The 17,632-nt window shown below is 37.5% G+C and overlaps 1 protein-coding gene across 3 annotated transcripts; it reads right to left on the reverse strand.

Annotated features, from left to right (window-relative positions):
- Window positions 1-5,657: 5,657 nt before the first annotated feature.
- On the reverse strand, window positions 5,658-14,249 carry mtrf1l (mitochondrial translational release factor 1-like). 3 transcript variants are annotated; one of them, XM_083540658.1, is made up of 11 exons: window positions 13,733-14,249; window positions 13,583-13,662; window positions 11,820-12,003; window positions 11,572-11,735; window positions 11,297-11,414; window positions 11,046-11,182; window positions 9,649-9,838; window positions 6,944-7,597; window positions 6,733-6,823; window positions 6,427-6,606; window positions 5,658-6,269 (listed from the first exon to the last, which is right to left on the reverse strand). In XM_083540658.1, exons 1-8 carry the CDS (start codon window positions 14,235-14,237, stop codon window positions 7,578-7,580), a joined length of 1,398 nt encoding a protein of 465 aa, XP_083396784.1. In that variant the 5' UTR covers window positions 14,238-14,249; the 3' UTR covers window positions 5,658-6,269; window positions 6,427-6,606; window positions 6,733-6,823; window positions 6,944-7,577. The 3 variants fall into 3 exon arrangements, with proteins under 3 accessions (XP_083396784.1, XP_083396785.1, XP_083396786.1); XM_083540659.1 differs by lacking the exons at window positions 9,649-9,838; window positions 11,046-11,182; window positions 11,297-11,414; ... (2 more) ...; window positions 13,583-13,662; window positions 13,733-14,249 and adding an exon at window positions 8,304-8,534; XM_083540660.1 differs by lacking the exons at window positions 9,649-9,838; window positions 11,046-11,182; window positions 11,297-11,414; ... (2 more) ...; window positions 13,583-13,662; window positions 13,733-14,249 and adding an exon at window positions 7,900-8,140.
- Between the last annotated feature and the right edge of the window lie 3,383 nt (window positions 14,250-17,632).

Consider the following 17,632-nt stretch of genomic DNA (forward strand, 5'->3'; position numbering starts at 1 on the left):
TGTTCAATTAAAACTCACTTTATTGTTGACTGGTAAAGTGGCTTTAATACCCTCTGCTGATTGATGTATTGTAGATTTATCAGAGATGTAGAAGAAGCTACATGAACAGATCTGGTAAAAATCTATGTTCAGGAACTGAGGCAAGATCAGAGAGACAGATACAAGAACATCCCAGTTTCATAATGAGTCAAATGTAATATTTTAATATTTTAATACCAGTAGATTACACATCATAACTCTAGAAGATCACATCTTGGGCTGCTGCTTTAGGATCGGGAAGAGAAATTATCCTTCAGTGAAAGTAAACATCAAAAACATTTAAAAAAGCAGCTCTTAAAAAACTGAGCAGTTTAGGTTTAAAGGCCCAGGAGTGGCTACTTGGTGGTGGTGGGATCTGAACTCACAACGTTCCGATAAAAAATTCACCACCTTCATCATTTAGACACCTAAAAATGTTTAATTTTTTAAAATAAAAAGAGCCTCATTCAAAGAAAAACTTTAAACAAAATTTTATTAAGAATTGACTATAAATAACAGCAACACAATTCAGCCTTAAATAAAGACTTAAAAAGAGTCTAATTAAAAAAGAGGAATTAAAGAGTCAACATTAAGAAAAAAAGTAACATTTTTATGAGTTGACTTTAAATAAAAGAGTTACATTTATGTTTATATGAAAAGTAATATGTTTAATGTTTATTGTTATACAAAACTGTTACATGATCCTTTCGATTTTACATCAAATGCACAGCTATACTCAAAAACACCATTAATTCTCTGTATGTTTGTTTTCAAATCCACAAATTGTAACATTTATTTGAAGTTAAAATGAAGTTTTAACTTATGAAATTTGGCATTAATGACATACAAATCGACTATTAGTCATTATTTAAAAATGCTGCTGAGAAGGTGAGTACAGTGTGAAAAATGCAAAACAATGTGTTGTTTTTTAACAAAAAAACTAACAAAAAAAAGGTGAACACAGTGCAGTGCTGTGTGTGTGATGGGTGTTTTAAGGTTAGGGTTAGGGTTAGGGTTCTGCTCTATCTTTGGCTTTGTAGGCAAAAAACAGTGTTCATATGTGTTTTGTGCAGCAGGTACTGTATATATGAGTTGATGTAGGAGAAACTAGAGAGATTGAAAATCATTCTCAGAGGTTAGATGGCACTCAGAGTCAGAAACGTTGCAGTGGATCAGTCTTGAAATGACTTGAAAATGAAAAAGGACCCGAGTGTCCTCTGTGGATAGAAATGTCTGAATGCATACTAATGTTGAGAAATCCGCAAGACCAAGTCAGGCCGGCTATGTTGGGCGAGAAGAACAGCTGGTTGTTCGTAGTTGACCGAAGATTGTGTAAAATGATAGATGGTTAAAACCAAAGAGTCGTCAAGAGAGAACACAAGAACTCTACATGGGCAAGCATTTTTTTTAACTGTACAGCATTTCAGTTTTGCTATGGGACTTAATTTCAACTGATAAACTGACATTCCTGACGAGAGATTCTGCCAGACACACTGATATAAGTGCCAAAACCTGTCTGTCTGAAGGAGAAATGGATATGAGGAGTTAAGTGTCATCAGCTATAGGTGTCATCTGCTATAGTCATCTGATGAAAAGAAGAGAACCCAGCCATGAGCCTTGGGGGACACTAGATAGAGATATTACTTAGGGACTAATGTATATGATAGAGCTCCACCTTATATGACCTTCCTCAAAGATATAAAGCACACCATTGCCACACCAAGATCATTACCAATACTGAGGAATTTTGACTGTTGAAATCAGAAAACCTAAGAATTTGGACCTATGAGGTTTTGGCTGTTCATCTAAAATCATGAACGTTATCAATAATGGCTAGAAGATGTTGGATTCTGAAATGTCACCAAATCAAAATTATCCTAGGTTGTAAAAGCCATTAGCTATACACTACACTATTTTTTCAAGTATGACAGCATGTCAGATGAAACCAAGTTCAAGCCAGTGCGTAAAATAACGAGATGTACTTCAGATGTTATGTGATTTTGCCCAGCTGTATGGACACAGGCAGCTCATTAATGCTCATTACTGCCAGGCTAAATGGACCAGGGGAATGCTGCCCATAAAAATAGACAGGACTCTTTCCAATACACTGACCAGACCCTCTGCTCTGGTAATTGCTGTACCACTTAAAACTATTCTCCCATAGAAATGGACAGCCAGAAATCACTGTTTTGTGGGTGGAAAGACAGGCTTTTAGGAACTTTTATATCATTTAGGTTTCTGTGTTATCATCAAATCCATTTCCTAAACCTGTATTTTCTGGTTTTTGGTCAAATATTTCCCCGTATAGAATGCCATGTTTGCAGAATTGTTTGTAAAACTATAAACTATTCATGACATTTTAACCAGGTAGACTGATCTTACACCATTTTTCCTTCTGGAAAACAAATTTTTATCTGATTGTTTAGTTGGATTCAAGCTGATGTGGAGTTGCATAGACTATTTGTGTAATTGCTCAGTATATTCAAGTCACAGCTACACGAAAGAAAAGCAGTAGCGGGTTTTTTTGTTCAGTTAATTTAAGATGATTATGCTAAAATAGTTTTTTTTTTATAGTATATAGTAAATAGTATTTATTTATTTATTTATTTATTTATTTATTTATTTATTCTTTTGGCTACTAACACTCATCATTTTTGCATGAATTGGAAAGATGACATGATCCCAATCCCAAGATAAATTAATCTGGCTCAAATAAAACGCTAAGAGAGGCCTCAAACATGGTGTTGAATCTTCACAGACACTAAACCAATCATTAACCAAACTAAATCAATCATTAACCATGGATTTTATGAACTGGAAGCCCTCTTATATGGCTGAATGTTTGTAGACACCTGACTGTCATAACTATATGTGGGTTCTCTCTAAACTGCTGCCCCAAATTTGAAAGCACACAATTAAGCAGAGTGCTGTTTTATGCTGTAGCATTAAAATTTCCTTTCATAGGAACTAAGAGGACGGAATCACTCCAGCATGCTCCTGGGCACAAAAATTCAAGAGAAACCTATAGCCAAATGAAGCTTGCCGTCTTTACATGTACATTCTAAGACTGGATTTAAGTGCCTGGGTTTGTTAGTTTTTTTACCTCTCTGAAATGGATTCTGAGAGAGATTGTTCAACCATAAATTGAAGAATCTGCTGTTTTTGAAAATATGTAACCTGATGAATCCCTAGTGGTCCCTCATTACTTGTTTAAAACCGATGTGCAATCATGCAGAGATGAAAAATCCAGGCAAATTTTCCAAGAAAATATCATTCAATTACTCAGGACTGTCTCCGGTTTTAAAAGGTTAATTACATAAAATATCTATTCATGGCAAAATTAGATTTCCTTGTCCAAACAGCATGACTTGTGAGAAGGTGGGAAAACGTTGTTTGCCGTACGATTTAGTACATGTGAACATATCCGTTTGTGTGTGTGTTATGGAGAGTGTGTTAATGTAGTATGCTGTAAAGGCATGTTCAGTTGTATAGTTTTTTCGGATCCGATTGATTTTAATAAAGGAAATTAAATAGAATAATCACAGGGAGCCCCTGAGCTCTTTTCCATGTAAAAGGTCAGAACTTATATTAATGCTATTCGAAGGAAATCAAATAATTAAATATCTTTTGGCCTCAAATGGTTTGACTGACAATCTAATTTTTTAGAACCATTTTTTTAATTTAAGACCTAATGCAGTTATTATGCATAGCATCTACTTAAGCGGATGGAAATGGAACACAAACGCAGAGGCACAGTAAAGCATATAAGAGCCATATTTAGCCTCTGAATCATAGCATGGCCATGAGGGCTATAGATTGTCACCGCAAATCGGATAGCAAGGTGCAGAAATGGCATCCAAACTGCCAGCTATGCCCTGACATTTCAGATAGATCTCAAAGTGCCTGAGGAGACAAGAGTGGCAGGAGCAGTCAGCTGTGATGCATCTCTAAGTGATGTTGGTAATGCCCAAGCTTGACAGTCTGCTGCTATTTTAATGTGCTCCCATTAATATATATATATTTTTTTGCTGTTACCACTTTAAGGAATCCCAGGCTGTCCCCCATGTGATCCAGAATCTTATATATCTTCCAAATGTTCAAATGAGATCAAGTCAACATCACTAGTAAACAGAAAAAAATATGTATCAGAACACCAATGCATCTTGGGTTTGCTGTACACTAAATACATTCAGGTTTGGGATCAAAAGATGAATAAAACTCTAGATCATAATTTAAGCTTTCATTTCCAGATATTTACATCCAGAGTGTTAAGAATGTCCAGGTGAGCAAAAGAAAAGGATCAGACAGTCTTAAGGGACACTGGACAAAAGTTTGTGAACATCCCATTCCACATTTAGTCCCTATTTTTGCTGTTCTTGCTGTTGTAAGAACAGAACATGTTCCCACTTCTTGGAAGACGTTCCACTAGATTTTGGAATGTGCTTGTGCCCCAGGTTTTGAAGAATCTCCCCATCCCAAAAAAAAAAAAACCTTGTTATGTTACTTAAAAGTCTGCAGTGTATACAGCGGAGACAATTTAATACACCTAAACTAAAATAATTCAGCTTTTCACTAAGCAATAACTGTTAATTGTGAAATGATCGATGATGAAAAATCATGAGCCTACAATCCTTGTTGTACAATGAACAATACTATTCAGTCCTCCTCTTTATCTATTCTTTAATGTATCAGATTTCCTAAATTGACTGTCTCTGTTATAACATTTAGAAGCTTCTGATTGGCCAATTCTTATAATTAGGAGTTAAACAGGAGCACCTGAGACATTCTTGATACTACAAGAAAAAATACAGACTAAATTAAAGTCAAAAGATTCATTATTTTGGCCTTAATGAACACATATTTTATATAAAACAAAGGAAAGGTGAGGCTTTCCATCCAAAAAAGCAGCATCCCAACTCTGAAGCATCACGTACCGCAGACGTTGTAAATTGGGACTGGTGTATTATAAATATATGATATTATGAGGGGGGATAAAATAAAAAATACTAACGCACCAGCTCAAGCTATCAACCAGAAAGTTACATTTTGGTTGCAAGTGGGACATCCAGCAAACTGCCTTTGAAATCCTAAATGGATTTGAGATGTTTGTAGGTCCCATTCATCCTTCAAGATCATTTTTTCATGATCTCCTCAAAGCTGATACTACATATCTAGTTAGTGCATGTACACTTTGCTATAAATTACATGATATAACAAAGATATTAGGAAAGTTAAAAAACAAAAACAAAACAAAAAAAACCGACTGCTACTATTTGTGATCTACTTTTATAATATTTTAAAGGGCATAACAAAAATGCCTTCCGTGATTCTGGAACAATATTTAGGTGACCATCATATACAGTACAGATGCATGCTTATGCCTTCATAAGTAATTATTAATATTTGGTCTGTTTTATGAAACAGTATAACAGCTTATAATGGGAAAAATTAGATCTTCTAGTACAGATTAGTTACATCCACTGTATTTATGGTACAACAGTTAAAATGAGATATTTGTAGTTCTGGATGTTATAATGATTTTTCATAAATTGGTGTTTAAACATAGTATTTACTTTTATAACCAGTTCCATTATATAGACTGGTTTGTCCAGCAGAAAAAAATCAATACACAGGTTCTAAAAAAAATATGGAGACTCTTTATTCAGCCATGTAAATATTTACAATTGGACAAGGCACAAACAAATAAAGTTCATTAATACATTTACAAATTATAAAAGCATATAAAATTTTCTATTGCATCAGTGGAGAAGGCTGTCTGGTCCTCTCCTTCCTTTTTTCTTTCTTTTGGCATTCAGTACTTTACAAACATGTGCTAAGGCACAGAAAATGTGACCTACATCACTTCAGATTAGACACTGAGGAACAGATATAAAAAGTCCACATTATAAAAGTATCATAAAAAGTTTTTTTTTTTTTTTTTTTAAGTAATAAAGACTGTGCAAATTGTGTTTCCTGAGTTAGGCGTTAACTCATAAGCGCCGGATGCTGCGTTTGCTGCGAGCAGAACCTGCTAAAGGTGTGGTCTGGCAGTGTGATGATGAAGATGCCTTTAGTATGCCCCTCTGGCAGGGGTTGGACCCATGGTACGCTGACTGGCACAGTGAGCAGAAGTCGAAAGCACAGCTCGCTCTCATACACACCGCCCTTTTCATGGCCGAGTCGAACCGTGCAGGAGAACCGCAGACACGACAGCTCCTCAGCGCCTCGTGACCTTTTAGAGATTTGGCAGCCTTGAAGTAAACAGAAGGGTGTGTTAACTCTCCAGCAATTCATTAATAATTGTATAACCTCGAACACCCATTTCCCCAATTCAGTCTGACTTCAAGGTGCAAACTGGTGTATAAAATGTGCCATTTCAATTCACAAGTTCAAAGAACTCCTGCTTACTTCGAGAAACTCTGCGAAGCGGCTTGGCTTGGCAGAATTCTGTGTGGCATCTGTTTGGCTGTGCGTCGTTTTTGTGGGTTTGGATCCTGGTGTCGAAGAAGCTACTTTCTGCAGGCAAGAAAACACCACCCTGCTAAGACCAAAGTCTCTGGATAAAGACTCTGTCGACTTTCCAGTGTCCTGCAACACGAAATGAAAGTTTTACTGAGACATGAAAACACATCAATAATTATAATGATGATAATAATAATAAATGTCTGCCGTATGTCGGTCTCCTTCGTCAGATACGAATAGTCAAGTTCTTACCCTTAGCATTTGCTCGGCTTTTCTGCATCTCTGAACGGCCCGGTTGTCTTGGTGAATGATTTTCCGCCACGTCCTGCTCACTTTTTTACAGCTGTAGAAATAATTTCCATCAGTAAAGCTTTAAAAAAAAACAAAAAAAAAACAAACAAAAAAAACAAACAAAAAAAAAATCAGTAATGTGGTTTAGATAAAAAGCAGACCAAGTCCTTACCTTATCAAGTCACAATCCCCGAGAAGACCCAAGATCCTGGTCAGGATGTGCTTCATGTCCTTCTTTAACAAGCCACAAAGGATATCAACATACTCCGAGCCCATCTTTGTACCAATAATGTTCTGGAGGTTGTAACACTCAGCAATCTTATTAATGACGGTCCAATCATAGCTTTGGTTTTTCCTGTAGCCTTTCTTCAGCTGTCTGCATACCTCCTCCTGGAACTTCAGGACAGGAAGGCAGTTCGGGGTTGAGGAGGAATAGGGTGGAGAAGGTCCACGCTCTTTTTCCTCTGCGCATCTCTGCAGCGTCTCTGTACAAGGCAGGTCGTTGTCACAGGGCTCGAGCTGGCTGTTGTGGAGAGACAAGTATCCGCTGTCCTCTGCTAGACTTGAGCTGCTCAGAGGAACATCATCACTGGGCAGCAGGTCCACACCACATGACTTGTTCTCCTCACAGTTCTCCTTGTTATGAGGTCCTGTAGGGTCACTGTATAGGGACTGAGGGATGGAGGGACAAATGGAGGAGGACACGCAGAAAGATGGCGCGCTCTGTTTCCGTCCCTTTAACTCTGAGCTCGTTTCCGTTTTCTGGGCGGAAGTTCTGCTGCGGGTCAGGCACTTCATATCTGGGCCTATACACTTCTCCACAAAACTAAGGAATAAGAAGAGTCATTTTATTAATATTCTCAATATTTTATCAGCATTTATTAGATTATTAAACACAATATCCTGTCAAACTAATATTACTCTCCCTGACAAACTCATTCACCGGGTAGGACTTTACAAACCCACTGAGGGGAAAATCTGACTTTTATTTAATAAACAAAATTATTGGAACTTTATATCCCGCTATTAAAAAGGAAAAATTGAAAAGTTAAACACTGCTGCATTATTTATTATATATATAACAATGCAGGTGTGTAGCAAACCATTAATAAGACATCATCCACAAACCTCAGCCCTGTCACAGTCAGATACACACATATTAACCTAATAACGTTCCTGTTCCTACACTAATCCGTATTTCACTAGATTTAATCCTTATTTCTACATTTTGCACATGGAAGCAGGAGATGTTTCAGTTCGCGCGCTCAGTGAGGCTAACAGGTTAGCCACATTCCGAGTTAGCTGCCCTGCTGGACGGTGTAAAGGCTAAACTTTAACGCCTTAGCATCACCTTTATCAGGAAACCGCAGGAGAACAGCTGCTCATTAAAACTCAGTAATGATGTTCGATTTAATTCTACAGAAATACACATCTGTCCTTCTGCTACGAACACAGTACTGAGCGGTATCTGCTGGAATAATCACTCAGGTCTCGCGGCCATGCACTGATAAATATTAAATAATAATCCTTACCTGTAAAATAAAACTTCTGCTTTTTTTTCTACAGAATTAATCATTTAAAATAAGTGTATAAATGAGTGTCCACTGCTTCAACAGAGCGTATTTTCGCGCTCGAGCCCGGACTCCGTTCACTGTACTGAGAACTAAAAAGCGCCAGTTACTGCAGTGTTTGAATTTCGCGTCAAAAACCGCGCTAACCAATCAGAGCTCGGCAAAATACCTTTAACCCGCCTACAGCCAATAGGAGCCTTCCGTGAGTCGCGCACACTCCATGCTCCATACAACCCTACCTATATTTCGGACAAGTCCCGCCTGCTGCTTTTCTATTGGCTACAAACTCATTCTCGTTTAGCAGCTCCACCAATCAGCTTGCTCAATATTACATTTTTTGGGACGAATCCAGCTCCTTACTCCTAGCACATGAGGTGCGATCTTAGGGCGAAATGGTGCGTGTATATGACGTGGGTGACCGAAAAGGCGCCTTTTATAAAATGATTTAGAAATAAATGACTTTTCTAATATATTTTTTATTTCTTTTTTTCCCCATACACACATATATATATATATATACACACACACACACGCGTTTATGATGTTTCTCGATTCTAATACTCTTAAAACAGCTGGAGTTTAAATGTCTTACTGCTTTTGTTGGTCCTACAGAGTTCAGCATGCATGTGGGAACACAAAGGTATTTCACACCTCCGGTTGGAATGTGGAAAGGGTTCGATAGTCTGCTTAGAGGTTCACCACCCTGTAACAAAACTACAGACTGGCCAAAGTATAGACCAGGGGGACACCCCCACAGCTTCTCCAGGACCATTTAACATGACAAAGGGCACTTCACATGCACAACACACCAGGCCGACTGGGGAGCTGTTAATGCCCTACTGAAGGCAAATTGATTTTCCTGAACCAGCTTTACTGGATTTATAAGATTCCAATATTTGATCTACTTCTGTTTCGGTCATTTCAAACAATTAAGGCATTACAAAAGCATCTTAGAGACTGAGGTTGAATAATCTATAGCACCAGATAAGTAGAATCTGCTGGAATTTTCAAGCTGATTTCAGTTTGGCCAATTTGCTTTAGTTTCAGCAGACAACAGCTTTATTTATAGAGCTCACAATCGAGTGAGAGAACTTTCCTAAAAGTAAATGCATATGTATATATCAGAGGGCATCTGTGATTACAAAAAACATGATGGATATCCGTTACGTATTGAATTCTGTTTAGTGAACAGAGATCTGTCTGTATTATCAGTGATAGACAAGCGATACGACACAGAGCTCAACAAAAAGGCATTTATTAAACAATTTTAAAATGTTATATATGGCTATTGATTTCAGTCATTGACCTTCGACAATGTCCATGAGAGCTTCCTGTTCGGAGAACTGCTCCAAAGACACGCTCATCTCATCCAGCAGCTCCTCCCCTAATAAAAATCCATGTACGTCATGCAGAGTTTTGCCAATCCGATGGTCGGTGATGCGATCTTGAGAAAAGTTGTAGGTCCTGATTTTTTCCGATCTGCCTTTGGTGCCAATCTGTTGGAACAGAAAGTAAAGAAATATAGTAAATCTAGGGTATTGACAATAAGAACCTCCATCCAGTTAATTTTAAGTGGAGAAGAACATAAATATGACCTGGTTTCAAGCATTACACAAGAAATCAGTGGATTCGTTCATAAACATTCTACAGATCTATGCATGCTTCTGTTTTTGTTAGAGCGGATGGTTAGGTGTTGGCGAGGCTTATTTCTGGGAAACACTTTTACTATTTATTTTTAGGGCTTAATGAGGCTTGAAGTTGTGCTCACTCGCGCCTGATTTAGATTTCTGCATCTGTGATGGCAAAAAACTTGTCCCCAGATGTTTTGCATTTGTGTCTAAAAACATTCTTCTTCTACATCTTCTTTCGGCTGCTCCCATTAGGGGTCACCACAGCGGATCATTCGTCTCCATATTCCCCTGTCCTCTACATCTGCCTCTTTCGAACCAACTACCTGCATGTCTTCCCTCACCACATCCATAAACCTCCTCTTTGGCCTTCCTATTTTCCTCCTTCCTGGTGGCTCCATCCTCAGCAGTCTTATACCGATATACCCCATGTCCCACCTGTGCACATGTCCAAACCATCTCAACTGGGCCTCTCTCACTTTGTCCCCAAAACGTCCTACATGCGCTGTCCCTCTAATAAACTCATTTCTAAAAAACATAATTGTGCATAATGTCAGTGTGTACACAAGAGGGCAGTGTTCGACAAACCCAGAAAAAAGAGGCAATGTAGTGTGACGTTTCACAGTAGCAGAAAATGGACAGAATAAAGTGCCGCATGAGTAAAATAAATACATTGTAGTTAAATTTCAGCACCACCAAACTGCCCTTTTGGGCCCCTGAGCAAGACCATGACCAACTGCTCGAATGTATAAAAATGAGATAAGGGAAACTGTAGCTCAGTGATTAAGATGTTGGATTTCGGATTGGAAGGTTACGAGTTCAAATCCCACCAAGCCACCACTGTCGGCTCCTTAAACCCTCAAATGTTTAGGAAAGAGGCTCTGGGTAGCATTCTTTCAAATGTCATAAATGTAAATTTACATGACAATTTATTGAAAACATTTATTTATAAATCAATGAGCATCGAAGTTGAAACTGATGATAGAAATATAAGTATATGGAGTGAGGATGAAAATATATAAAGTGCATTCATTTGGACACTTCAGCCACTTCTTACTAACTTATACTGGCTTACCTGAAGTTTGCGTGTCTGGTATCTCTTACTGGTCTCCTCCTCCAGCTTTGCACTGTAGAGCCTTGCTCTCAGCACCTTCATGGCCTTCTCTTTGTTTTTGATCTGAGAGCGTTCCTGCTGACACTCAGACACGATCCCTGCAATTTACACATTCACTTTTAGCTTTCCTCAGCATGGGCTGAAAAATGTGTTTGACCATCAGAAGGATTTGACCAGATCCATCATGTCTAGAAGGTGAATAAATAATGGACCTGTTGGTAAATGGACGATCCTTACAGCACTGTCTGTCGTGTTTACGTGCTGTCCTCCGGCTCCGCTCGCTCGTTTCGTTTCAATCCTCAGGTCTTTGACATTAATGGTGAATGAGATCTGTGGAGGCAATGCAGAACATTTTATCCTTAAAATCAAAGCCACAAATTTTTTTTTTTACATCCTCATGCATTGTTAAAAACTGCTGCATGATTTGTTTCACCATGCTACAGGTCTTTAGTAGACATTTGTATATAACCTGAAGTGTTCATCACACCTCTGCAGGTTGTGGCAAAATCGCTACAGTCATTGTGCTGGTGTGCATGCGGCCTTGTTTCTCCGTCTTCGGGACTCTCTGAACTCGATGGACGCCTGCTTCAAACTTCATCTTCTTGTAGCACATTGGACCACTTATGCTGGCTGTGGCGTGGCGTAAACCCCCTGAGTTAACAAAAAAACAGCATTAGAGCTGCAGTCAGGGCGTGTGTTATAACCTCTCAGAGACAGAAATGAGCAGAGACTGACCTAGATCACTTGGCATATATTCAAGCATATCAAAGCCCCAGCCATGGAAAGCAGCATAGTTCTGGTACATGTCAAAAATCTCTGCTGTAAAAAGCATGGCCTCTTGACCGCCAACCCCAGCTGTGACCTCCAGGACCAGGTCACTCATATCTGATTCTTCTTTAGGAACGAGAAGAGAGAGAATCTATATGAATAAAAAAAAAGGGCAAAATGAAAGATTTCTTGCATCTGAAGCATAGCTTTAAAGACAAGTTGAGCAGAAAAGCATTTTACAAGTCAAAAATGAAGTCAGGTGGGCTACAGAAGCACAAAACTCACATTGGGTTCCAGTTCTATCTGCAACAAACACAATTAATAATCTACAGTATATTGTGCATGGGCTCACTGAAACCAGGCAGTCTTTTCTCCACTGTGTAACGGTGTCCTTTCAGGCCATGCTCAAGTGTTTGCATCTGCACAAGTGCTTCATTCTGTGTAAACTCTCAGCGGGTTCTGAAATACAACTGTGCCAAAGTCATACAGATCACAGGGTGCTTGATGTGAACATTTGAAGCTCTGGAGCGCCACCTGTATGACTATATACTAGGGGTGTAACGATACACATATTTGTACTGAAACTTTTCGGTATAGGGTTTCGGTTTGTGCGCTTGTGGACTAAATGCAATAAATGTTTACGCTTGAAACATAGTTAAAATCTCAGCTCCCTCACAAACGTAATATTTGGCGGACCGCACTTTTGTTTAGTATTCGCCTCGCACAACAAAATTATTTTGTTTTGCTCATGTGTGAAATCGCTGACAGTCTAGCGATATCGATTCTTTAGTGTTTTATGTAGTTTCAAGAATTTATTTCAAAACGAAAAATTCCTGACAATTCTGCATTTCTACACTCCAAATCCAGTAGGCAGCGGTATGACGCTATAAAGCTGGTTTACCGAGAGCTTATAAATGATAGAAGAAGTGGTTTACAGAACACGTGGTTAAACTTTTTAAAAATCTTTTTATTTAATCAGCAGGGGGCAGCACCGTGTCGTGTTTGGCGTATTGGCACTCAGAAGTAGAAGAAAACAAGTCTCCATGCTGTGACACAGGTTGACCAGGAGGTGGCACCAGAAGGTGGCATTTCGACGAGAAAGCGTTCTTTTTTTAATTTTTTTTTTATTATTTTTTATCCAACAATAATCACAAGACAGATAATACCAGAAGAAGAGGGAAGAGGTGCATTCAGATAAAAAAAAAAAAAAGTAAAGTATAACATTTATTGTAAAACATTAAAGGTTTTGAGTTTAAAGGTTTTGACATGTTCTCAAAAGAGAAAAGGGACTTAATAGTATATAATCTCATTGGGTTCCCAATGAACTTAAATTATATAAATAAATATTTTTTTGTGTACTGTTACACTCCTATTGTACACAATAAGATAATGATGCATTAAGAGGTTGACGTCTACCTCTACCTCTGGAGCTCCACCTGTATGACTGTATACAGTAAGCAGCTGCTACATGATTGGCTGATTAGATTAGATTAGATTAAACTTTATCATTACACATGTACAAGTACAAGGCAACGAAATACAGTTTGGGTCTAACCAGAGTGCAATAAAAGCAAGTGCAGGATATATAGTTTTACATGATTTACATGAGTTAAATAGAATGGTAGATGTGTGCAAACACTGATTGTGAAAGACATCATATGCCTGATACTTTTTCTTGCAATGATGCAGAAATATTTAAGAGCTTGACAATGGTATGATATTGAACCTACCGTTTGTCTGATTTGTTGAATGGATGCCATGCAGTGCTTCTTCTCGGTCTCTGCGAGCTCGCGCAAGTCGGGGTCATTTTCTATAAAGCGAAAGCAGACAGTCAGGAAGCATCAGTCCAGTAAAAACACCAAGACATGCACCATTCCTACCTTTCAGTAATGCCTCAGTCTCCTCAAACTCCCTCTGTTTGGATTCCAGCTCCATGATTTTTAGGACCAGAGGCTCTAAAGCACTGAGTCTCCTCCTGGTTGTTCTCGCCTCCTCCTCATCTGGCTGCAGGTGTGAGGCACTGACAGCTCGCAGACACTCGGTGTACTCCGTCTGCAGCGTCCTCAGGTGGTCCTGCAGGGGTTTCCTAGAGAACATCTCATCCGCAGTCATGATCTTTGTGACCAGGGCATGACTGCTGGTATGAAACCCTCTGTACCGTCTCAGGACTCGCTCATTCCGGGCTACACGTGCATACCTGTGTGTCAGCTCGCGATTAAACCTCAGTGCCGGGGTCGTGCACTTTCCTACCGGAGGAAACCCCGCGCACCTGAGCAGCTGTTTGGTGAAACAGGACAGAGACATAAGGGGGACGTTTCCGACATCTGCCCTACCACGCTTTCTTATTACAGCACAACAATCCGACCATGTTACTTCCGGGTTCATTATTTCAAAATAAAAGTCTCCTTTTAAAGAACGGGGGTAATAAAAGATTGTTCATATTGATGCTATATATATATATATAATTTATTTTTATATAATTTTTTTATATATATTTTTTTTAACCTTTTATTTATTAAAACAGTTTAGTGTTTATACCTTATTCAAAATCCCCACAAATGTTTGGAAAGGTACAACTTTATTCAATTTATCTGTCATTTATTTGACACATAAAACTTATACTGAAACCGGAAGTCAAGAAGGGAACAATTAGCCCCCCCAAAATGTATTAAACCTTTAAATAACAAACAGGCATTGTCATTATTCTACTGATAAACACATTTAACAATAGAACAATACCAATGAAATAAATCAATAAACAAAAACAGCAATAATAATAATAATAATAATAATAATAATAATAATAATAATAATAATAATAATAATAATAACAATTTCTACAATAACAATAGGGTTTCTGCATTTTATGCTTGAACCCCTAATAAAATACACGGTAAAAATAATATCAAAACATTTAAAGCAAATTATAAGACAAATTAAATTACAATCCATAGTTCAATCCAAGTATGTTGCATTTTATTGAATTTTAAAGTTAATGCACTTTTAATTGTTTTATGAATAGAAATAAGATTCTGGAAAATCTTAAAATGCCAAAAAAAAAAAAAAAAAAAAAAAAAAAAAGGATAAACTTTAATAAATCTACATTTGTGTATTTAAAACTTTAAAACCACAATCAACGTACTATTGCACAAAAATTTAATTTATTTGTTTTGCATAAAGAACACATTTTACAATGTGACAGTCAAAGGCAGGAAGGACTTTTTTTTTCTCTTTAACCACTCATACAATGTGTCCTGAAATGATTAACAATAGTCAAAACAATGTTCCTGAGATTCAGTGTCTTTCAGGCAGAAAGTACATACATTTCTATCCATATAAAATCACATTCTAAGAAACTCATTACATGGAAAAATGTCATTGATTGTTTTGAAATGTGCTTCTTACATTTTGAGTAGCAAAGAAAATTACAGGTATCTACTTCTATCTAGTTCGAGAGTGTCACCTTTTAAAAAACCCTCAGATAAAAACCTTTCTTTTAACAGGGAGAATAAAATATTCATTTGAAATAAGAGATCTCAAACCTTCTTACATGTAACATCCAGGAAATTATAATTGTCAATTAACAAATCAACCAATAAAAGTATTACTGAAAAATATTGTATTATGTTTTTAATTACATTTCTGAAAGCTACAGGCTTTGTAAACTAAAGAAATTAACAAATTAAATATGAATTTAAAATGATCGTAACTTATCATATTACCATCTTCATCTATTAAATGCATTACACAACAAAAATCCCTTCGTCAAACCAGCCAATTATAAATTATAGTTTTCCTCTTATGTAAAATATACCTGTTATTCCAAATTATAGCATTATGTGGAGTAAAATTATGGTTGTACAACATTTTCCAATATAGTCAAACCCGCACATGAAAATCATATAATTTAAAAGGCAGTTTTTAATGGGTCAAAAAAAAAAATACAATTCTTTTTAAAAGACAGAAAGAAACGCGGAATAATACAATCTGCTAATCTATTACAAACACCGTGAACGCCTACATGCTAAACATGACACAATGCTACCACCTACTGGTCAAACTATGTCACAGCAGGGCCAAATATTTTTTTCTTTTCTTCTTCTACTAGTCTCTAATAGGTGCCAATATGCCAAACACGACGCAATGTTTCCACCTGCTGGTCAAACTGTATCACAGCATGGTGACTTTTTTTTTCTTCTTTTTCTATTTCTCTCCAAACACGACACATTGCCGCCCCTTGCTGGTCAAATTGTTTTATTGCAGGTGCGACTCCGCTTTTTTCTACATTTTTATTTTGTTTTTGTTCATTTTGTATATTGAAAACATTTAACATACATAGCATAATCAAATATTACAAACATTAGATTGACTTTTCTGAATGAAAATAGAAGAAGAAAAAGGTAAAAAAAAAAAAAAAGATGTGTTTTGTGTTGTTTAAGATTTATATTCACACTCTTGATATCACCCATTGGTTCCCCTTGTAAATCTGGTTCTTCTCAAGGTTTCTTCTTCATACCATCTAAGGGAGTTTTTTCTTGCCACAGGCGCCACAGGCTGCTCATCAGGGTCCATTGTGAAAAGCGCTATAAAAGTAAACTTAAAAAAATATGAAACTTGAATGAAAGTAACAGGAAGGGTATACATATATAATTATAAATAGAAAAGGAATTTAGATCTTTGAGTGTATCCAAAGCTCTGGTTTCTTTCCGACTTGAAAGTCCTTGTAAACCTTCAAAATAATGTTATATTTTTCATTTTCATTTTGAAAGACAAAAAAAATTCTTGCATTTGATCTTTTTGGTTTCAGAAGGATTGAAATCCACCTACAGGAGGCGTTTTTTAATTGCAAACAAGAATTCAACAATTCAGTGATCACAAAACAGATATAAAGAAAAGAAGGATAGAAAGGATGCATACAGAAAATAAAAAGGCAGAAATGCAGAACACTGTCATTGTAAAAAATAAAGGTTCCTCTCTAACGATCTAACACTGGATGTAGAAGGTTCCGAGATGGAACATTTGCCGAGTTCCCAGTGGTCGTGATCGCAGCATAAATCGAACCAGTTTGGCTCATGCAGGCGAAACCTGCTCAGGTTAGGGAGCATTCAAGTAGCAGGACCAGGTGCAGAACCTGGACCAGGAACAAGAGTAAGAACTGAAGCAGGAGCTTCAACCGATGCACTGAACTCATTCTAGTCCTTGTTTTAACCAGTTGATAGCAGCTGCTCTTTTCACTTCATGTGTGTTCATGTTTATATTCTGGGCAATGAAAAGGTTTACCTGCCTGAGCCATTTACTATTAGCAGCCACAGATTTGCCTGGTAGGACATGCTTTTGTATTTGTGTGTTGGAAGAATGAACACTGCAGGGCATTCCTCCTGATGTTCTTCCAGTTCTGCAAATCTTCAAAAACTTTTTACAAAGGCATCAATAGTATGCAACAATGCACGGTGTGGTGGATCTGGAGCACATCCTGGGAACACAATGTGTGTGTCATAATCACTTTCACACTCAAACACCTTCACTGGGTCAATTTAAAGAAACTGCTCCACCTACTTGGATGTTTTTGGAAGTTGGGATGAAACCAGAAAAACTTGAGAGAAGCCACACAAATATGAGGACTCTGTACGTCCACTAAACTGAACTCAGGATGGAACCTGTCTCATGACAATTTATAAGAAACAGCTATACACATGGTCATCAATGCAGCCATGCAGTAAAACCATCACATCCTATCAGGGCAGTGCAGTAAAGATGCAGTGTAAACTGAGGAATTTTCT

The sequence above is a fragment of the Silurus aristotelis genome, assembly GCF_946808225.1.
Source record: "Silurus aristotelis genome assembly, chromosome: 4".
Taxonomy (NCBI): Eukaryota; Metazoa; Chordata; class Actinopteri; order Siluriformes; family Siluridae; genus Silurus; species Silurus aristotelis.

Excerpts from the sequence above, each read along its gene's own strand:
- mtrf1l (XM_083540658.1), bottom strand. The coding sequence starts at position 14,237 with ATGAACCCGGAAGTAACATGGTCGGATTGTTGTGCTGTAATAAGAAAG. Across the intron at positions 13,663-13,732 it reads GACTGAGGCATTACTGAAAG|AAAATGACCCCGACTTGCGC; the intron begins GTAGGAATGGTG and ends TTCGCTTTATAG. Across the intron at positions 12,004-13,582 it reads TTCAACAAATCAGACAAACG|ATTCTCTCTCTTCTCGTTCC; the intron begins GTAGGTTCAATA and ends TTATTCATATAG.